Below are 23,615 nucleotides of genomic sequence, written 5' to 3'. Positions count from 1 at the left end.
TATTAATTATTATCAAAGAGCAATTAACTGTGAGATGTGATTTTCACTGTAGTGCCGTTATTTTAATAGTCCCTGCACTGGGGAATATTGTTTTAAGATGATTTTTTGGACACACGCCCTTTATGATTATACTGTATGTCAAATAAAAACCTAAATAGCTGACAAAAATATAAATATGCAAACGCACAAAAAATAAGCCAAAATCAGCCAATGTAAAAAAAAGTTGGAAACATAAACAGCATAGAAAAAATTATGTGGAAGGAATTGGTCGGAAAAGAAAATATTGCAGCACAGACGGACAGCAATGGGCTAACAACGACGAGACAGTTTCAAAAAGAATTGTAAATAAAGACCAATGAAACGGCCCTGGACAACGCACAAACAGACGAACCCAACGATAGTGTTAAACAGATAATGTGGACAAAACAACGACAGCACAGAGACGCCCAGGCGAAACCAGCGATGCGACTAAAGTGGTATTCTGGACATATCACAGTCACGACAGCACAGGCGATTATGTAGACTTCCTAAGACAACAAATGCGTCTTAGGGTGTATGACCCGTTCCAGGTCATGATTTTAGATTTATATTAATCACTGATCAACTTTTAGACATTTTCAATCGTTTAACTTTCACGAAATGAAAAATATATATAGTTGCATACTTTTTGCATAATTAGCTGCCAAAGTTACATTTTTAACCTTTTTGGGTTGTACAAATAAGGAGAATTTAATTTATTGCAGAACTGAAACTTTTTAGGATTAACTGCAATGCCACTGGCTACTTCAAGAAATGGTTTGCATTTCTATCACAAAAACTCATTTCATGTTTCTTGGCTGTCAAGATCATACAAATTTTGAGGATTTTGAAATGTCAGGTAAAATTAATTAATATTTTCTGAAAGAAATGCAAACCATTTCTTGAAGTAGCCAGTGGCATAGCAGTTAATCCTAAAAAGTTTCAGTTCTGCAATAAATTAAATTCTCCTTATTTGTACAACCCAAAAAGGTTAAAAATGTAACTTTGGCAGCTAATTATGCAAAAAGTATGCAACTATATATATTTTTCATTTCATGAAAGTTAAACGATTGAAAATGTCTAAAAGTTGATCAGTGATTAATATAAATCTAAAATCATGACCTGGAACGGGACATACGCCCTTAAGGAACTGATATCTGTTCCTGAAACGCCGTAACTGTTGTCTTAGGAAGTTTATTGTGTCCACTTGTGCTGTAATATATTTCTAATTCCTTCCACGGTATTTTTTTTTGCTATGTTTTAAACTTTTTGACATCTGATGATTTTGGGTTATTTTCTGTGTGTTTGCATATTCATATTTTTTTTGTCCATTACTAAGGTTTCTTTTGACGTACAGTGCAACCTGAAATGGCGTATGTACAAAAAATACAACTTAAATCAACTCTAGTGCAGGCAGTGTCTGGCTAACAAGAACGAGTCCTCCAATAATAGATGGTCACCTATCACAGCTTTAGAAATAATGTGATAGAGCAGCATACTTTCAGTCGTAAATCGCCTCTGAATATATGGACGAAACAATTTCACAGATATAGCCTTAGATATCTTCTCCCAGTGACCTCACGATAGAAATATCGAGTGTATCACAGTCTGCTGGAAACAGCCTTTAAGAGACTAGTCAATGATTTTAAAGCAACCATTCTATTACTATTAATTACTAGTTAGTTCTAAGGTGCCTGTTGAAAAATGATGAATAAGTATAACAAACGATTTAAAAATTTAATACACACGAAATATTTTCTAAAAATTCATTTTCTGTTAATATTGTGCAAATGAAAATTATATATAACACATATGCATGATAAAAAAATTAAGATTTGAATTGAAATTTATCTCACGTAACTTTATTGATTTCTTGTACCACGTAGCAATGAAAATCGCTTTTTTATTTGGTGTTACTGAATTATTTTTAAGTCTGAAACATCATATTTTAAATGGTTTTCAACGATTTGATTAATTAATTTTTTCAAAGTAAGTAAGTATTCAGTTTATGGTACTCGAAGTGGAGTAAGTAGAAGAATTATCGTACGCGGAGGTACACCACAGCGTTACAGAGTAAGTCAGTGAATCAGTGATGAGTGCATTTAAATTTAGTAATAGTTAATAGTTTCCGTTATTTCAAAACATAATTTTCACAAATGCACTTCATCCTACAGGAAATAAATAAAGTTAGCTTTTGCGTGAGTGCTTGTATTGTACTATTATTTTTATTGAGAACTCACAGAACGAGTTATATAACTAATTTTAAAATAATGTGCGATGGAAAAATATGGGGACGCCCACAACGCCAAAATACCACAACGCCGAACGTACAATAACGCCGAAAACCATACCGCCGAAATGCCAATTTTACCACAACGCCGACAGCTAGAAAACTGCTGTGTACCACAACGCCGAAATACATTAACCCCCAAAATGTCATTGCAGAACTGCCACAAAGGTTAGGTTAGGTAAGGTTAGCACACAAATTCATTCAGTTGCTTTTCATTTTGCTCCTGTCCCCCCCCCTCCCCACAGCAAAATTTTTCGGCGTTACTGTATTTCGGCGTTGTGGTACACAGCAGTTTTCTAGCTGTCGGCGTTGCGGTCAATTTGACATTCGGCGTTATGGTATTCGGCGTTATTGCACGTTCGGCGTTGTGGTATTTCGGCGTTGTGGTAACGACCCGAAAAATATAATGTGTCGGTGGGTGAGGCGAGGTGGCGGGTCGGCGCACGTCGGCACACCTACCTCTCCTCCCGGCAGGTTTACGGTGACCAGGTCTCCCTTGGTGGCCTTGATCTCGCCCAGCACGAAGCCCTCCTTCTCGTCCGGCACCCAGCATGACTTCTTGGCGTCGTACGGCTTGGTCTGGTCTATGCGCTTCTGCTCCAGCGACACGAACAGGTAGGGGGTTGGGTCGGGGTCATCGCCCTCCTGCACCTGTGGCTTCGGCATCTTGCTTCACGTGTGCGGACTGAGACGGTTGGTCGTCGAATGAGAGAGAGAGAGAGACACGGGAACAGCCCTGTAGCCTTCCTGAAACAGGCAGAGGTCGCGCGGCGCGTTAGACGTCTCGCCCGCTGGGCCACACAATCATTGCAGACTCTACCCGGGTCCACCCCGGCTTCAAACTGCCGGGGATGCCGAAGTCATCCCACGCTAATGATTGGATCGTTCCTCACAAAAACTTGGAGAGTATGTGATAGATGATTAGCCTAATGCATGGATAGTTCACCGAAGTCACTAACAATTTTATTACACTGCGATTAAATTGTGTTAAGTTTTCTCAACGATAGTTATTCCGTACACTACTTACTATTATATATTGCATGCACCCCAAATTTTGTTTTAAAGCTATTAAAAATTCTCAGTTACTTCCCCTATATCCCTGATTGACGTTTTTTATTGACTCGTTCTCCTGTCTGCCTGTCTGTCCAGGTACAAAATTTTGCAATCGATTTTAAACGAACTTCCCGATGAGCTAGAGACGTTAAACTTTTGGAAATAGCTTAGAACTGGATGACAACGAAATATTAACTCAGTTTCTTCTCAGTCTGTTGATTTGGTTTGTTTGCTTGGTTTTGTTTAGCGATGCCCCCGGATCCGGGGCGTTAGGCTACGAGTGGAACAGTACAGTGTTGCGGGATGCATAACGCAGCACTCCGCAGGCGGTGCCTACATCACCGACTGCTCCATTCAAGTTGTTTAAAATCGATTGCGAAATTTCACACACACGAGAATAAAAAGCAGAAAATAATAATTAAATACTTTTTTCTTAAATACACGATATTATGCCGGATTAAAAAGTACAAATTATTATTCCTCGCCCCATACGGATTTATAACCCCTACAGATTCCTATCCATATTACAGAGATTCCTAAAATTGGTAACTGAGAATTTTTAATAGCTTTAAAACGAAATGTGGTGTGCATGCAATATATAATAGTAAGTTGTGTAGGGAATAGCTTTCGCTGAGAAAACATAACAGTGTAATAAAATTGTTAGTGACTTCGGTGAACTATTCATGCATTGATTATCTATCACAAACTCTCCAAGTTTTTAGCTTTAAATTTTACAAGTACTTTCATGCATATTAAAAATTAACAATCACAAATTTTCAGGAAAATCTGTATGGGATAATTAATCTGTGTGGGGCTAGGATAAATTATTTTATACTCTTTAGGCCGTTTTAAAAACGCGTATATTAAAAATTCATTGTATAATTATTTATGATATTTTCCATCCTTATGACCTCGTTGTGTCTGCAATAAATTAAAATATATTAGAAACGAACATGCACATGCAGTATATTTTGCACAAAAAAAAGTTAACGTTGCTAACGCACACCCTATCTGAAGGCCTCGGTCAGCGACAGAAACTAAGGTCCCGGAGTCATATAATTTTGTCGGGCCCCCTCGCAATAAATAATGTAAAAATTTCAAAATCAACAACTCGAAAAAAAATCTAAAATATGGTAACGTTACTGTGGTTATAACTGTAAACGTGATCTGGCAATGTCGCATTTATTCTAAGGTTTCCTGTGTATTATAATAACTACAGACTTGTAATTTTTGCCATATCAGAGCGAAACAAAACATTAAAAAAACTTCGAAGCGGATTTCCCCCCCCCCCCCCCACTTCTCTTCACCGCAATCGGAATGCTGAAGTCTTCAAAAGAAAAAAAAACACAGACCTGGGTGCCGTTCTTAAAATTCACACGGCCACACTAATTAGCAAACTGTTAAAACTGAGGAATAACTTAATATTTTACAGTTATTTCGTTCTTTGGCAGCGTTTCCAAAAAAAATAGGCTTATTGTCACCATATTAGGCCTAAACAACATTTTGCGCAGTCGTTGGATGTAACCCGTCGTCTGGTTTTGTCCACGTTAACTACGAATGAGGAAGTAGCAGGTTTTCCTAATTTTAATATATATCTTTTTTTAAGTTTGTGGGCTTTGTGGAAATGATCGTGAAAAAAAATAGAATTTAACGATGCGTCAAAAATAAAAAATTCCTTACTGCGTCAGAGAACGTGCTTCTTGGCAGAAAGCCATTACAGTTGGTCGTTCTACAAACCAATATAATTTCATCACGCGAAAAATGTTTATATTGAAGCGCTGAAAGTATGTTGCGAAACGAAACGCCGTACGAGTTCAAAGGGTGATACGAGAGACTCTTTCGCGTGTCGCCAGAGAATGAGCGGAAGAGACAAGGGAGGGGTAGAAGGGGGAAACGTAAGCCGACACCCATTCGTATAAGGGGAGAAACGGAATTCTACATTAAATCGAAGGATGGGTTGGGAGGAGGGGGTGGGGGGAAACTGCAGTGCAGAAGAGTTCGTTTTATCCCCCCCCCCCTTCTCACTTGTTTCCCACTTCTAGGAGACCGCGTTGCGGGGAAAGTGCGTGGTGGGGAGGGAACTAGTTAGTCGGCGCGTATTAATACACCCCGCGACTGTTTGGGACGCGCGCGGGTGGCGCGATGCGTCACGCCTCTCGCCCCCCCCCCCTTCCCCGCTAACACCACGCAGTGCGGCGCCGCGACGCAGCCGTGGACCCGATCTGCCGGCGTCCCGACGTCCGGGAAGACACCGAACGTCCCTGAAGACCTCCGCCCAGAGCCGGTCCTACGGCAGGGGCGATCCCCCCCCCCCCCCCTAAACACTCCTCAACCTAAAACCCTTAGGACTTAAACATCTGAAAGGATAACAAAGTGTCATCCACCCCAGTCCGACTCTACCATGTGAAAGTCAGTTCTAAAATTTATTTATTTTAAGCGCTACTGTACTGCGTGTAAAGTTTCGAAACTTTAACTATCTTAAGAAAAAAAAATATTCCACACAAAACCGTAGCTTTGATAATAATGACTTCCAAATACGTGAGAGGGTGTTATTTTTAAAAAATTTGCGGACTACCATTCAACTAGTAGGCACATGTTTCCTACAACCCCCCCAAAAAAAAGTTCGGTCACTTGCACTCCCCAAGATTCGAATCTGTGTTATTTATCGTTAGCTGCGTACAGTGGCGCACACAGGATTGACTTCTGTAAGGGACTTATGGGAGTAACGGCACTTAATATATAGACACTGATAACTTAGTCCAGATATTGTATGCAGACTACGTTATTGATAGCTATGCATCCGTCTGTGATTAGTATTTGATATGAAAATAGCCAAACATTTACTTTAGAAGTCTTTTTGTCCTTTGCATCTTATACCCTTTCTAGAATTGGAAAAAAAGGGGGTTGGGGGAAACGTGTCTCTGGGCACCATTCCCTTATGGATCCACCTCTGGCTACAGATCATAAGAGCCGAAGATTTCTATACGCCCGGATTCAGTGTCTGGATACATGACGTATGAAGTTGTGCCGGTTTTAATAATAGTTGGTACGTTTGTTAAAATCTCTCTAAGACTTATTTACAGCCGGTAGGTTAGGGTAGGTCGAGGCAATGCCGTCATCAGAGCATAACGAAAATAAAAGTTTAACGGTCAGAGTGTTGCGGAAAGTGTAACGACCATGAAGAGAGAGAGGCGTAACTTGCATTTCTGTTTTATTCGCCATGCTTGTTCCACTTGCACTTCTATGGCGACAACGATCAAGCGAGGGGTGTGAGGCTTTGTGGCTGCAGATACGTCAATTGCACGTTACACAAATTATTATGAAGCCTCTCAACACTACTAGACTATGAAATTTCGTGTTTATATGAATTTGAAAACACATACCTTACGCATAACCTGTATTTGCAATGTGCTGGCATTAACCATTAAGCTTCTGGAAACATAAACTCATGTATTAAAATTTAGCTACTAATCTACTTGCCAAAAAAGTCTGCGGGACCGTAAGTAAGCTGACACAGAACTACAGTCAGTCTATGAAGTTATACTTCTAATGCGCATGTAAATTTGTTTAGTTTAGTTCATAGATTATGAAAGATTCATTTAAGAAAAAAGGTAAAGAATTTCCCATCCTCACCACTGCTTATTTTGATGTACGAATCTCACGGTGCTAAAGAAGAGAAGTAGAAGCCAACTCAATGTATACGACAGTGATTTAAACCAGAATGTCAAACCAGCCTATAATTCTATCTTTAACGACACAAAACAACCGGGCAAAATTTTTACGTAAACATCAGCTATGTCTGTGCATCACGTTTCAATAAAAATTACCACTAACGAAAACAATAATCATAGCTTTGAGTATCAGTTGAACCCCGCAAAAGCAGTTGGCATTTAACACTCTGATATTATTAAGTAGTGTTTTTAAATCACTAGTTAGATATTGATAACTCTATAAGGTGTCTTAGAAACTTTTATTTTATTTTCTTTGTTGGAATATTTGAGTTCAAAAATCAGCTATAAATACTGAGTTTAAAATGTGTAGACATTTTTGATGTGCATTTAAATTGACCTTTTGGGAAGCTCAGTCTTAAATCTGTTTCCAGCAAAGCAGTAAGCCTTATAGCGAGGGATTTACATACATAGGTACATGATTCGATCACGTGCAACTAAAAAATATTTTAGGTACAGCCAGTTCCAGTGGACTTAAAACCAAAAAGTCGCAATTTTATATCAGAAATCAGCACGCGTGACTTCTTTACGTAGCTCACTGGCAACTAAACTAGGCGTACGCCAGCCAGCAGTAGTGACTCTGGAGTCTCGTAATTTTAGGATGAAGAAGGGGAAAGCGCTTGCTTTCAGAAACGAGTGTTTTTTCTCCTCAATTCCCTTCCCCCAGAAGAGTCATTTTGTACTGTAAAAGTTGCTGTCAGGAAGAGGAGGAGTGGGGTCTTTCAGACCCTCAAATTCTCCACTTCCCCATTGAGTGTTCCACTATTCCACTACGGAAACGGGCAGAGATGTTTTCCCCAAGATCTATATCGCAAAGAATGGATGGACTGTGGTTACGTTTCCAGAAGCGCCCAGATCAGCGGAGGATGCACTGCAGCCACGGACGGGCTCGGCAGCGCCAAAGAGAGAGAGAGAGCGAGAGAGAGTGAGAGAGAGACTCCTCGTGCTCCGCAAGTCGTGCCAGGAACGCGCCGGACGACGAACATCCGGGGCTGCGAACCGAAATAAGAGCGCGCGGCCGAGCGGCCGAAATAGACACCCCGCGCCCGGCCCTTCACGTCTTCCTGCAGTCGTCCTACACAGCTCCCCCCTCTCTCTCCCACTGCCTGGGGCCGGCACAGCCCGCCCACCCAGCTCGCCGCACGAGGACGGCGGCAACAGCGAGCCTCCAGCTCATCTCCAGCACCTCCAGTACCTCCAGCACCTGCAGTACCTCCAGTTCCTGTGACGTCGACTCCTGCGACCCCCCTCTGAACCCAGGTGGACGTTTTAAAATGGCTAAACTACGATTTAATGTTACACAGAGGCTTCAGGTTATGAGATCTCCAAAGGTTAAAGCGGGCATCGGACCACTAGGACGTACGTAGTGAGAGGGGTAGAAGGATGTATCCCCCTCACCAAAATCCTAGAAATCCTATAATTCCTAGAATTTAAAAGCGAAAATTGGGCAAAGTGGATCCATTACCCAGTTCCCTCAATGAAATTCTGCTGTCACTGTACACTGTATCTAGGAATTTAATGAAAAACTAAATAACAGTAACTCAAATTGTCGATATTCTACATCGTTCAAAGTAACACTATTTTATTTATCATTCTTTGACAATGGAATTTAAAATAAATAAAACAGAGTCACATAGTATTACATAATCATGAAGGAAGAAGGAAACACCAATGAATTCAACACATGAAGACCAACACCGAGGAAGGCGAAAGCCAATATGCTCACTTACAGTAAAATGTAACGTTCAAGTGGAAAGGAAGCTGCAATTACAGTAGTAACAGTAATCCTCGGGGGGGTGGGGGGGTGGAGATAAGACAACTCATTCCCCCCCCCCAAATGGTTACGATAGTTTTTTTCTCCTCACGAGTAACTGCTTGTCGGCTGACGTTACATAACTGACTGCTCTACGGGGCTGACCTCGAGATGGCTGGAAAGGAAACCAACACTGTTCCTAAAAGTATTCTATGGGGTTGGTACTATGAGGAAATACACAAAGCATTGCTCAGACTTGCTAGGAACCAACGTAATCTCTGTATGTAAACCATAACTGATCACGCCGTAGAGGCCTGAGACGATAAACTAAAGTTTAAAGATGTTCCCATGTGGGTGGCGAAGCATAGTGAACAAAACATATTGGGTGGAAGAAATGGCCTTTGGTCACCTAACTCGGCTTAACATCTACCAATTTAGTACAGTGGTGGAATAGCCCAACGCTCGTCAGGAATAATCTCACGTGTCATGGGATGTAAAGGGAAATGGGTGTGTGTATGTTTGCCATTACAGTAGTCTGTGAAGAGGTTATCCAAGTGTACTTATTTGACTCACAAGATCTGGGCATGTTTTCCGTCCCAGTAGCGAAACCGTGCTTGAATTCTAATTGATGTACCAAATGAGGTTCCTTATTTTAAAAGTAGTTTTATTTTTTCTTCTAGCCATCTCGAGATCATGCAACTGTCCCCTTAGATCAAGAGAAATTATTTAAGAAACTTCAACTGGCAGGTAGTATGTCGAAAAATAAATATAAAGTTGTAACTATATGAGGAGGGGGGGGGGAGAGAGTAAGAAAATTTTGTTATCTCCTGTCCGAGAACTCTAACGACTACTGCAAATGCAGCTCCTTGGATTTTCATGTGGACATTTCATTTTACTGCATTTCAACATGAGCATATTGCTTTCGCTTTCTTGGGCGCTGGTCTTCTTGCGTTTATCTCTTCCGTATTTTTTTATTTCTTCATGATGATAAGTCATATTATAGGTCTCTTTTATTCTGAATACGGTCACTGGACAGTAGATGATAATTAAAATACACTAATCAGAGAAATAAACTAGTGTTTGTCCAAGCTGAGGACTGATTGCAGCCAAGGTATTATTTGGAAAATTTTGGAATATCTAGTCTGCTGGAGATGTTCTTCTGCGGTTGAACAAGATGAACTTCGACATGGCTATCACACTGCGGTCTGTCGTTGCCTTCGGCCGAAGTCTTGCAGGGACAAAACAACTTTCAGTTGTGAAACTGGGAAGGGAATTATTCCACAAGTGAAACATCCACGACTCAGCCGACGAACTAACCCATGTCCTTTGGATCATTGGTAAGGCGTTCTTACTAATAAATCAACAGGATGGAGAGTTCGTATAATGTAACGTCAGAGATAAGTTCTTTTAATAAGTTTTGCTTTGGGGAAGATTTCTTTATAACATTTATTTTTGTTATAGGTATATCATTGCTGCTTTTCACTGTATGTCATAGAGAAACCTGAACAATTGAGAAAGAGATGAATACCCATATACACAGAAAACATGTAAAAACCAACCAATGTCAAGATTTAAATGCATAGACAGCACAGAGAATTCTGTGGAAGGAATTAGTCAAAAAATTTCACAGCACAGACGAACACAGTGAACTGTGATTTTTTCTAATTTATTCCACAGAGTTCTCTGTGGTATATATGCATTTAACTTATGAAATAAGCTTATTTTGGCTGGTTTTCGGCGTGATTTCATGTGCATCTCTTTGTACGTGCTAGAGGTTTTTCAACGACATTCAGTGTAAATAGCAATGGCGTATGTAACAAAAAAACTTTTAAGTTAGATGTAGCGTTTCAGTTCATACTGAAATGCACAAAAGCGCTACAAGGCCACGTGCACTCTAACACTGTAGATGAATCTGAAGTGGTATCGACTCGACGTTCATAAATGTGTGTAGCCGGGAGTTGGGGCCTAACTGCTGACCACAAACACAATACACTAGCATGATGCTTCAGCGACTACGACCCATAGCTACGTCGTAGAATTTTAATGGGAAATCATATGGTGTAGAATACCCGTGTTAAGGTAGGCGAGGCTTGGCAAAAAATGTTACTCATTTAAAATTTAGATTTAAAACTACCCCATACCCTCAATTTAAGTCTTTAGCTAAATTATTACTGAATTTGAATATAATCAAATGTAAAATTATTTTGGTCATAAAATCCGTATTGCAAATTTATTTCTGGTTAGTGTAATACTTTGTTGAGTGGTAAAGTGAGCTATGGAAGCGGATAGGATTTGACATGTTGTTGTAACATCAGAGGTACCACGAAATTTCTATGTGTCTTTATTCAAACGTTGTCAAGAAGCAAGCGAGAAAAAGTTAAATTCATAAAATAATAATAACTTATTAAAACAGGAATATTAATTTTTTTATGTTACTAACAAAACAATAACATTTTATTAAAACAGAAGTATAGAAATGAACTTGGTACATCTTATGAAGCTATAGAAAATTAAATAGGTACTTAAATTTTAGTAATAAAATTAGAAATATAAAAAATATTCGACATAAATGTGTGTTATTAAAATATGAAAGTAAAGATGTGAAAATATTTGCATGTTAGGAAAATTGTTAACAGTATCACTCTGAAAAACCGAAGCCAAGATTGAATTATTATTCGGTTAGAGTTATTTGATGTATGCGAATAAAATGAAAATATCATTGAAAATAAATTAATATTGTTCCCAATGAATAAAATAATATTTTAGAGCCTCCCAAAAGTTTACTATATAGTTTTACAATTATTAAAGCTGTGCATCAAAAAATTAATAAATTAAATTACTCTACAAAATATTGTGAGACTTTCAGTTCTCGCCAGAGATGTGTAACATCTAACTTCAGTTACGATCAAATTAATGTGTTCTTGTGTTGCAAATACGCGTATAACATGACACTTGGACATGAAATTTAACGTAGAATCCTTGAAAATAATAGCGACCGTGATAAATATCGCAAATTGTGTTTTCAACTGAAATTGATGTTTGTTGCAATCCTTTTTTATTGTTTGGTTTAGAGGGCTATGGACCAGACTTTGTACATACATATAAGAAAAATTAAGTGTTTCGTTTTTAATTTTACTAAGTTTCTGGTAAGTTAAAGTGTTTGTTTTTTATGTTCAGATTTATTTAATTCTCATGAAAACCGACTACGCAAAAAACCGCAGCATTTATCAGAGTGCAATGAAAGCCCATGTTATGAAAGATCCAGAAACAAAACAAGGCGAAATGCAGCTGGGGTACAGATTCCATACAAAATTGAATTTTATAGACGATTGTTGTATGTTTTAGGTTCAGAAATCTTAACTGATAGTTCATATTCAAAACTTATAATATAACACAGCATGCTTATGCGAGAAGGTAAAAAAAATTACACGTAGAATCGAAATGGTGGGCAGAAAATTAATTACTAATGAAACATTTTTTCAGTATAAATCAACACTTATATTTTTTTTTTAAAAAAAAGATGATCACAGCAAAATATATTTAAGCTAAAATTGAATTTTTTTTAGTAATTGAAGCTTTTAATGTCAAGTTGATGTTAATGAGTTTTCTTAACGTGCCAAGTTTATGTAACGGGACGAGGAAAATCATTGCAAAACTTTCAAAAACATTATTGAAGCCTCTCAAACTTCAGCACTAGGAGGGGGTTTTGTGAGTTGAACCACTTTCACTGAAAAAATATAAATGTGAAAATAATAAAGATAGAATAGTATCATTGAAACATAACATATTATATTTGTAAGGTTAATTAAAATGAAAATATCGGTAGATATTACGTGTGTAAAGTCACGACTTAAAAAAAAACTTGCGACTAAATGAGAATAGGTTCTAATTTCACCCTTACATTAATATTCAGTGACATACGTTTTCAGTCATAAAAGTGTCCATAGAAATGTAACATGTTCAGTGACTATTACAAAGATCAAAGTGCTGGTTTACATTTATCACCTTTATTATTTTTGTTTCAGGATATATATTAAAAATAAATAAGTCGAGACCAATTGGAAAATAAATTGCTTCTCTGAGGTACACATGGAAGGAGACACAGTCTGAAGTGTACACGTCACATACTTCAGGACTACGAGATTAAACTCAGGGACACGAATTATGCGAATTAAATTTACGCACTAACACATCCGGATGCAGATATATTATGTTGAGACGGAAATACAATAACAGAGTCGCACGACATAGTAGGTTAGGTTACGTAATTGAGATTACACCGTAATTGTTGTAAGAATGGCTCGTAGATATTTTTGTTAATGACATTTTTAAAAGCCTAAATGATATTTGTTTTAATATATTGTAAAGAATGTTTGCATTGGTTTATTTATTTGTTACGCTTTATAAGCTGTGCTAGGGATCCTTCCCGTATCGCTTCAAACATTTATCCAATTTAATTGTTTAAAAATTAAGAAGTATTTTATCAAATGGAAATTCAAGTGGTATAGATTTAGGTGTTTGGAATGTGTACGAATTATTTGACAATTATTCATTTACATAGTCAATATTATACATTACGATAATGCTATTTTGGTAATTTTTTTAGTAGTAGCATATGTATGCATTAATTAAATTTCTATAACTTTGGCAGCACTTGGGAATTAGCATGATAGGTTTGGGAGTGGAGAGACTATTTGTTTATAATGTTCACGATAGCGTAATACGAGGAAGACATTTGCTGGTAATTTTTCATTTCGACAGTCAAATAATATGTGGGCATATTCAAAATAAATTTCTAGCATTGATAATGTTGACTAGCTTATAAAGGTTTTAAACCAACAAAACTAAAGATTTTGTAGAGGAAATGAATGTTGAGAAACGAGATACCACAAAACATGTGTGTGTCGAGTCTGCGCGCGAAAAAATTGAAAATTTTTGTTTATTAGAAATATAATAAAGATATATTATTAATAGGTATTTTTTATCCAAAAAGAGATAATAATTGAGAATAGTAAGGATGGGGATATGATATACTGTACTCTCGAATTTGTTCACTGGCAATTTTACGCCTTTTTTCCCCACGTTGCCTTTGATAATACCTATTATCTGTTTCTGATTTTTTTAAAATATTATTTCTAGGCATGATGTTAAATCACGATCTCCAGCTGAATAAAATAAAAGTACGAAAAAACACTCCAATCGAACATAAATTACACTTATAAAGTCTATCTCACAAATCTATAAGTCCTTTTGACATTTCAAATCACAGTGTTCATATACCAAAAATAAATTACACTTGTGAAGCTAACCTTTTAAGTCTATATACGTCTTTTTTTACATTTTCAATCACACTATTCACATAAAAATTTATGATATTTATGAAGTTAATTGAAAAAATCAATAAAAATTTTCAACATGTATAAATAAATTGTATATACTTTAAATTAAATAAAGAAAATACGGTAGCGTCAATCGTTAGCTGTTACGAAAACTGAGGAGTAGACAAAAAAAAGCAGCGTTACGAGGATTCCGTATCATCACTGCTGCGTCATTTATACCTCACCCCTGCCGTCTCCCCTTCCGGCCGTTACAACTAGCATATGCTATGCTACGTACCTATTCCCCTCCCCCTTGCTGTCTTCCCATTCGACCGCTAGCGCATGCGTTGGAGTGGCGTAGCCGCTGACGCACTCTCCTCCTCTAACGGTTCCCCCACCACGTACCTAACTTTCCCCTCGTGCGGTCGGAATTTTCGTAACGCTCGAAAACTGTAGCCCCCTCACCAAATAAGTTTAATTTCAAAAAATTTACAACGCTTATTTTAAAAAATTCGTCGTATTTCTTTTATGCCATAACAATAATATTCTTATATATATATATATATATATATATTTACGAGCTAACTCAGCACGCTATAAAGATTAAATACTCTCAGCGAATAAACACGTTTTTAGTTACTCAATAATTATTCTCTAGAGAAACAGAAACATGTAGCATAGCTGGAGAAATCAAACTTTACTTATGGTTTGTGGGTTAAATTAAAAAAAAACTGAGTTGTGCATATGTATATTAGGTTAAGTTAAGCTTTCAATTATGCTAAACGTGAATTAAGTCTGGAGGAGAGCTAGCTCGATTAGAAGATCATAAGGCTGTATAATCCTGGGATTAGAATGTTTCATTGCTGTAGATCTTCAATTCTAAGCCCAAAACAGATCAAAGTTTGAAACGCCTCAATTTGGTGAACCTAATCTCATTTTGGAATGGTCTTCTATGTTTTATGAGTAGTTGAATCGAATAATTTACCAATTAGATAATTAATTGTAGAGGAAATGTAGTAGTCGCTCTAGATAAAGGTCACATAAAATTTAATATTCTGATTATGCATAATACTACTATACCAAACTAGGTGATTTTAATTGTTTTTATTGTAATTAGTCAGCATTTTTACAGTTTATGCTAAACTTAAAAAATTACTTGGTATGTATCAGAGAAACTTGATGTGTAAATGGATATTTTCTGTTGGCATATTCCAATAATATGTACATCTTTTGAACTATTTAGTTTAATCAGTAACTATACATAACACAGCGAAAAACCTCTACTTTAAACTGAAAGGTAGCATAGTAGTTGGATTTAATATATACTGCTTGAATACTCGTACTAACTATAACGATTCTAATAAAAAATATGTTTATAAATTTATTTTGAAGACAATATAAGAGAGCAAGCACAAAGTGAAGAATCGATTTCTTCATTCAGAATACTATTACCAAGACATTATAAGACGACGTCTGTTTTGTGTACGCAAGTTATTTTCAATGAAAGACTTAAAATTAAATTATTTTTAAATATATGTCAACTTTAAGCATTAAATAGCTTGAAGTGGTCGGCTTCAAGTGAGAAATATCAGCTATTATTTGTAGCTTATAATCAAAGGATCAGAATAATTTAACTCTTCAAATGTGTGGAAGCTCAACCTACTATTAATTGTAACATGTTAGATAGTAATGAATAAGAATATAAAAAAGATACAGCAAATAAACTTATGACTGCCGGGAGATCGGTCGAGAACTTTTTAAAGCTAGCACACTTTGAAATGTGTACCTACGTACGTGAGTATACACGAAAGTCAGCTTCGCATTAGAAACAACTGAACTAATCCTCGCTGGTTCTGCAGTGACAATCTTAGTGGTTACAGGTTTGGAAAATAGTTGATGTACTTCAAACTGGAGTGAAAAGCATAACTGGCTACAGATGGTATATTTGAAAATTTGTCACAAAAAAATTATTATTACCCTTAGTACCACTTGTTCTGAGAGATACAAGTGGTTTACCAACATTAAGGACGCGTAAACACGTGACGAGAAAATTAATGCTATGACACTCAATCAGATATCCGCCAACCGATTCCATAAAAGTTTCCGGCTATACATGAAATCAGCTATTTTAATGCTGAAACCAGTGACAATATTGATTAGAAACGTCTCTGGTCGTAAACATCGCTGAAGGCAAGACTAAATGGCAATAAATTAATTCTTGAGCTATAATCTTGACCACACGGAGAAAATTCCATATGATTGAATATCAGTTTAGCAACTGCAAAGAATTAAGAATAATATTTTTTGTTTGGATATAAAATAACACCACAATTGTAGCACACATTATAGTTCTCATATCCATTGACATATTTATTTACTTAACGTACATTCGAACCTATCAGGAATCGTTATACAATGATATTCTGTAGGGAAGGACCTATGTTATGACCGAGATGTGGGCAGTCTGGGTATATTAATGTCATGGGTTTCTACATAACGTATTACTATATAGGAATTAATTCTGATAATCAAAATTTTTAATTCCTCCAAAAATTTATATGCGAGTAATGCTTGCACCGAATATACAAACAAAGTTGTTCATGCGTAACTACAACAAAATGATTTAAAATTTACCCGTATTATTTTTCGATTCAATGTTCGTCAGTTTGGCTTGAGTGCCGAAACGATTTACACGTTACGTTGCATGTCTATCAAAAATGATCAAAAAAGTACATGCCCTATGAAAAAAATTAAAACTGCCAGTGAGTGTAGTTGTTCTAATAAAATTGGGGAATAGAAGGTTCAACAAAAATTAATAATAATTATTTAGTATCGTTATGGGTGATTTCACACCCTAGGTCAACACATGGTTTTTTCCTTCAAGACAATACGTTGCCACCCAAAACTATAATTGTGTAAATGTAGCCTAAAGTAAGTTTAATGTAAAGGGTAAATATTTAATTTAAAATTATGTTTGGCTTCGAGGTTGTTGGTAGGAAACTGTTCTCTCTGTTGGCAAGTTTCTTTCTGCGTGGGTGATATAGGAAGACGCGTTTAATTAGTATTAAGTATGTCGTGTGTCACAAGTGGTTCGATTTTGAGGTTATGTGGCGCCCTCCTGCGACCTTCGAGTGTGCCAAAATCGAATGGCCAAGTCGGGTTTCTCGTCCAAGGAATTCTTTCACTGGCCCCTGGGTCCTATTGTGAGCTATATATGTATTGTGCCGGTGTCCAATGACGCTGGCTCGACTAAACTTAAAAGCCTCCAAAAATAGCCGCCGCGCGTGCGCTTGCGCCCAACGCCATCTTGGACGGTTCGCCCGCCATCCGGCGGCGCCCACGCCAACTACTAGCGTGCGAAAGAGTCCGCTTGATGACGTCACCGGTGAAACAGAAGACTAGCGGCGTGTATGAGTCATGGCCTTAAAATTGTTACATAACTTTCAACCTGTTCTGAAGAGTTACGAGACTATATTCTAAAGAACAATTATTCTTCCACAAATAGTTTATTTATATAATCTGGGACTGTAAGTTCACACGGTTTCAGTGTGTTTCACGATCTTCTTCTGAGAATTTAAATTGTGCTCAAATATTCTTCTCTTTTTCTTTATGATGAATGAGCCCATAATTAAGTTGTCACAAAGCCAATTTCCCCGAAATACCAAACTAACTGACTCAAATAATCTGCATTTCTGAGAACATACTTTCAGATGGTAAAATAACTACTTGCACATATTCACGGTTTCAACTATCAACCAAACTGTAACTACCTACAAATATTTTCTCGCATTATTATTTGGACGCAGAAATACGACTAGGAAACAAATAAATAAAAATTAGTTTTAAGCAACATCCATTTCCACGAAGTTTACGAATTAAATTTTATTTTTATATCAATACCACATATTGTGCATATATAATTACCATTGCGTTTTCTTTTCAAAGTTATTGACAAGTATTTATTTTTTATATCTAATTTCCCGAATTAAATGACATGATTTCTTATAGCAACACTCTGTCAAATTGTAAACATTTTAAAATTCAGTACTTAATTTTTCTAATGACGTAAACATTATTTGGCTTAAAATGATGGTCTGGATTTTTTTTTCTTCATATCTCGAAATATTCTAAGCATCAGCACATTATACATTTCCCTCAACAGTCACAGCAACAACAGAAAATAACTACAATCAAATCCATGCATGATTAGTTATTCCACAAAAATTAAAAGCCAAACATATTACAAGTAACTGATTTGCCTTCCCATATTATTAACGTTTACATAGACTTTGCATGCAAATGACCACATTAACACATTAACTTTTGGTTATTATGAAAAACACTCAGATATAAAATGTTATGTAAATGACAAGTTAACATTAGCACTAATTTATGTTAATGTTATAGATTTATGACACGTACGATTGATTACCATTAAAACCACATAATACTTAGGTCTGTATTGCCATCTAGAGAGCTTCTCTAATTAAATACGGTGTTTTAAAATATTAAGTATTACATAATTGCACATGAACACGAAAGTCATTTGCGTTTCTTAGTTTAATTTTTTCTGACGTAGATGGCAATACAGAAAAATTTTATGTGACACTCTCACTACAAATATTTTCCAACTTTCTGCTTTTTGTGAAAGAAGCTGTTCCGATATTTCGAGACGCAAAGTAATTCAGAAGAAAAAAACTAAGTAAATTCAGATTAAACTTTTTAAAAATTTTTGTTTCGTATAATCTGGGATACATCGCTTCCGTGAAATGATTGTTTTTTTTAAAAAAAATAATATCCCTAAATTAAATATAAATGCATTATTTGATTCCGGACTAATGGTTGAAAACTCAGGTAGTCGGACCTAATCGAGAGTTAGACAAGTTTAAATGACGCAAGTTACACTTAACTTAAAATATTCCATTACAAGCCTACATTACGTTATACCAAGTACATGAATGTAATCTACACATGCCCTGACTAGAAAAAGAATATTAAAATGACACGCGAAGTATTCCAAAGCTTCCACATTGTTGAGCGCACTGTCAATCACTCTTCCCTCACAAACAGCAGAATGTTGAAAAATATCGTACGGAGATATATCTTCTCTTGGATGCACTTTCAGGACGAAGATCAATATCTTACTATCGACCAATCGACACACACTTCCGACGTTGCCAGATATAGCTTCAGCAGCCCGCGAATCCATTCACAAACATCTTAAATATCTTTAACGAAAAAAAAAAGAGGTGTAAGTGAATGAAATCGAACCGAATTAAACGCTGAACACACACACACACAAACAGACTGCAGTTAAAAATAAAAAATAACGAAAGCCAAATCGATTAATATTCAAACAAACTGATAAAGAAAAAAAAAAGAAAAACCAACGTCACACACAGAAGTAACGCAGGAGATTATGTGAATATGTATAAAGGAAAAAAAAAAAATAGAGATAACGCGGAGGGCTCGAGACCCAACTTGCGCACTTACGTTCGAAAGCCGTTCTGTCAGCGGGAAGTAGTTCACAAGGCGATATAAGCATCTGCAACGTGATCCCGGGGCGTTAGCCGCGCGGCGATTGGCCGCGCTCGCCGGCCAATGGGAGGGCGCGACACGGAGCGACCCCCGCCTGCCTTTTTAGGCGGAGGTGAGCGGCTGAGGGGTCCGAGGGGGGCGGAAAGGGGTCCCGGGCGCGGGGAAGGGGGCGCAGGCAGGCTGCAGGGGGACCAAAATACATTCCTCGGCTCCCCCTAGCGCTGGGGGGCCCCGTGGTACGTCGCTCGGGGACAGGAACCCTGGCGGCGCCCCTCCACCCCCGCTGTCCAGGGACTTCGCCCCCCTCTCTTGTCCTCTAGCGCGAGGCTCGCGGCGGTCAGCCTTACCCACCGCACAACACTTTGCACTTTGCGCGTCGCGGGGCAGCGCCGATCAGTTGCCGCCGTTTATTAATCTGCACGGCACTGCACTGCGTTCGTTGGGATGCCAATCTTCCTGGCATTCGATTATTAACATCTTAGCTTTCGGAATACGGCATTCGGTGGGAATAATTTCGTGAGTGCGACGGAAGTCGAGGAACGGAAATGCGTAACAACCACGGTGCTGCCATCTGTAGTGGACGGCGCTAACCAAAGTTCACAAAGACAAACCGACACTCTGTGGTATCAACTGTTTGATGAATTTTAATATAATTCCTTGTCGAAAATCATGTTCGATAGCCAGGGTGTAGTATTTTTTAAACACGTTTTTGATAGCTTCACTTATAACTATCTATGTAATCAAATTTTGGGAATCGATTTTAACTTACTTCTATGTGTCGTATCGATTTGAAACTTTGCAAATATACGTAATCCGGATGACTTTACAATAGTTTTATGACAATGAACTGAAGAAGCTTTGGGGAGCTTGATATCTGTTGTCATAAATTTTCAATCACTAATAATTGTCCGTTGGGATAGAGTCATTATAAAAATGGAACAAGAGAGCAACACACGCTTTTTATCATTAAAAATAATTGTATTGTTTTTTTTTTTACTTTTTTCTTATTTGAAGCTTATCAAACTAAATATGTTATACAGAGTTGCAGTTCATTCGATCGCTGTTAAACATATTAATTTTTTTTCTTTTTCGTTCATAAAAAAAGTAAAAACCTGTTTTTCAGTTTTTAAATATATGCTTTTATTTCAAGTCTTTTCGTTTTTATCGGAGCCGTTTAATTATATAGCTTAAACTTCGGTCTGCTAACAAAATGTTTCAATAGTCGACGTAGATTCTCCGGCACCGAATTCTAGCGGCGGGCGCAGAAACAACGTGTGATTCGCGCACAGAAATGTAGTTAAAAAGACCATTTTGTGTATATTTATCATGCTCGGTATTGGATTAAAGAATTCTACGTTAAATTTAGTGTCAGAGTTTCTTATTGTAAGTGTACTCATGAGTAGGGACACATGTATTTCGCGAATACATTTCGCGTCAAGGTATTTCACAATTACTGTAGCTTTTATCCTGTGGTTATTGGCTGAGGTCGGTGAGAGGTGTCGTCCGGCTCTTGACGGGGCCAATGAGAATGTGGTTACCGTACTGCTGCACCCTTATAATTTGCCATGACTCTTAGAAAAGCTACAATATTTTGTGAAATACCTTGACACGAAATTTATTCGCGAAATACAGGTGTCCCTACTTATGAGTATTTGCAACATGAGAACACATGAATTCGCTCGTTACCGAGGTTAGAAGTTGCACATTACTGGTGCGTACTGAAAGATGCGTTCATACTTTTTTTCCCCGTTTGCCACAAGCTCTAGCTCATGAACGGTATACGACATTAAGCCAAAAGTTTTACAGAAGGTGCACAGCTTTGACCAGAAATCTAAAGTCACGAACGCAATTTGGTATAATTTTATTTAACGAAGCTGTACGCATATATAGAAGGAGGATTGACAATAATTGTTGTTCTTAAGTAAAATTTAACAACGTGAGAGATTTTTATTACTGGTTTAGTCCGTGCTTTGTTCGCTATACGTACAGTTTATGCTAGGAACACTAGACTCAATATAGTTTTACGACATAGTTTGCAGTTTAAAAACGAATGTATGTTAGATGAGGATAGCACTTTAGTGTGTGAGATCAACTTATATATACTATTTGGTATTTTTAAATTAATTTTCATTAATATTATTTTGTTACATGAAACAATCAATGAAATCTTAAATGGTGTATTAATTAAGTTATTTTTATCTTCCCAGAAAATGCAATGATATATACGCAATTAAATGCAAACTAGCAGAAAATGTATCAATAACTAATTAACTTTATTGAAAATTATGTGGTATTTTATAATAAAAAAATTAGGTATGTTAAGCTTTGTTTGTTCGAAACATTGTTTAGTTTCACTGAAATCTTTATTCAAACCTTGCTTCGCCCCTTAAATTACTGTGTTATTTGCACTCACAAAATAAATTTACGTGTTTCGCTAGGCCGAAGTTGTGTAAATAAGGCAATGTTATCTGGCGCCTTCTACTTATGCAGCCAGTATCTCTGATTGACTCGACCGTGTAGCCTACGTTGAAGGGATAGCGATTGCAACCGATAGAGACTTACCCTCGGTTCTGATGAAATTATTGCTCTCTAAAACTAACATGAAATCAGTTTCAGATATGGTTTGTATTGAAGCTTTGAAGAATATAATAAATGCCTTGCAGATTGACTGCCATTAATTCCGAAACACATTATTACAAAGTTATCACTGATATTAATAGTTTAACCTTAAGAATACAAAAAAATAATTTTTATAATTATGCTCCAAGTATATTATGTGTCACTATTATCAGAGGTGAAATGCGCTTTGTTATCACATGACAGTAAATGTTTAGGAACATCTTTAGCAGAATTTTAATTTATAAAATTCCCGCACTTCTCGGTACCATACTTTAAATCTCAAGTGCATTAAACAACTATTTATCACTTTTTTCATGTTGTAATGTTTTGCTTCGAACTTAAAAGTTACTCTTATTTTTTATAACTTGAGTACTCAAATACTGCTGTAAATGTTGATACACGATACTGCAATTCACGTTTTTTTATTAGTTTTAAAACGCGCAGTCGGATGCACGATGGCTTTCAATGCGAGGGCTTCCGGGTTCTGGGTTCGAGTCCTGGCTGAAGCGTGGGGTGTGGAGTTTTAACAGTCTTGTTCAGTCTCACACAAACTTTCACCGTCACTGACACTATCAAACTAAAAATAAAAATGTTAAATATTAGACATTAAATGGGGGATGGTTAACTCGTTCGTATAAAATAATTGAACGAATCTTTCAGTACCCGCCAGTGATGTGTACATCTAACCCCGGTAACGAGGTTCTCATGCGGAAAATAAACTTTTAATACGAAACTCGGACACGAAATTTAATGTGGAATTCTTCAGAATAATGCCGAACGTGATTAATATACGCCAATAGTGTTTTCAACTACATTTCTGGGCGCGAATCACACGTAGTTTCCGCATCCACCGCTAAATTCCGCTGCCGGAACATTTGCGTCAACTATTGAATCATTTTATTGGCAGACAAAAATTTAAAACTATATAACGAAACGGCTCCGATAAAAGCGAAACAGACTTGAAAAAAAAAACCAGACATGGACCTTATTATTGACAAGAAATTTTATTAAAATACTGCCCAATTGTTAAAATAATTAAACAGGTAATTCTATGTATAAAGTTTCCCATTGGCTTTGAGAACATTTACTTGCGCCATACACCACAGATGGCAGCACCGTGGTAACACATTTCCGTTCCATGCGAATTCCGTTCCATTCACGAAATTTCACGTACTAAATGCCGTAATCCCGATAGCCAAGATGTTATATATACGTATATAAAACTAGTTAATAATTTAATAAAAAGGGACGCAACGGTTTAACGTTGAACTCACTTTAGGGATGGCCCGGATTCGTAT

At 37.1% G+C, this 23,615-nt stretch overlaps 1 protein-coding gene across 50 annotated transcripts in view; it reads right to left on the bottom strand.

Annotated features, from left to right (window-relative positions):
* LOC134532697 (myosin heavy chain, muscle) overlaps window positions 1-19,914 on the bottom strand; it is a 113,709-nt gene extending 93,795 nt beyond the window's left edge. For 14 of the 50 annotated variants that reach the window (XM_063369455.1, XM_063369417.1, XM_063369437.1 and 11 more), the window contains exons 1-2: window positions 19,654-19,731; window positions 2,768-3,055 (exon numbers count right to left, since the gene is read on the bottom strand). In XM_063369455.1, the coding sequence (XP_063225525.1) occupies window positions 2,768-2,974 (207 nt within the window). In that variant the 5' untranslated portion in view covers window positions 2,975-3,055; window positions 19,654-19,731. Of the gene's footprint in view, window positions 1-2,767; window positions 3,056-19,653 lie in introns of all 50 variants that reach the window. The other 36 variants (XM_063369452.1, XM_063369454.1, XM_063369414.1 and 33 more) reach the window with 6 other exon arrangements.
* Between the last annotated feature and the right edge of the window lie 3,701 nt (window positions 19,915-23,615).

The sequence above is a fragment of the Bacillus rossius genome, chromosome 6 (genome assembly GCF_032445375.1).
Source record: "Bacillus rossius redtenbacheri isolate Brsri chromosome 6, Brsri_v3, whole genome shotgun sequence".
Taxonomy (NCBI): domain Eukaryota; kingdom Metazoa; phylum Arthropoda; class Insecta; order Phasmatodea; family Bacillidae; genus Bacillus; species Bacillus rossius.
Note: the sequence above shows the minus strand (reverse complement) of the source record. Positions and strands in the feature narration are given on the sequence as shown.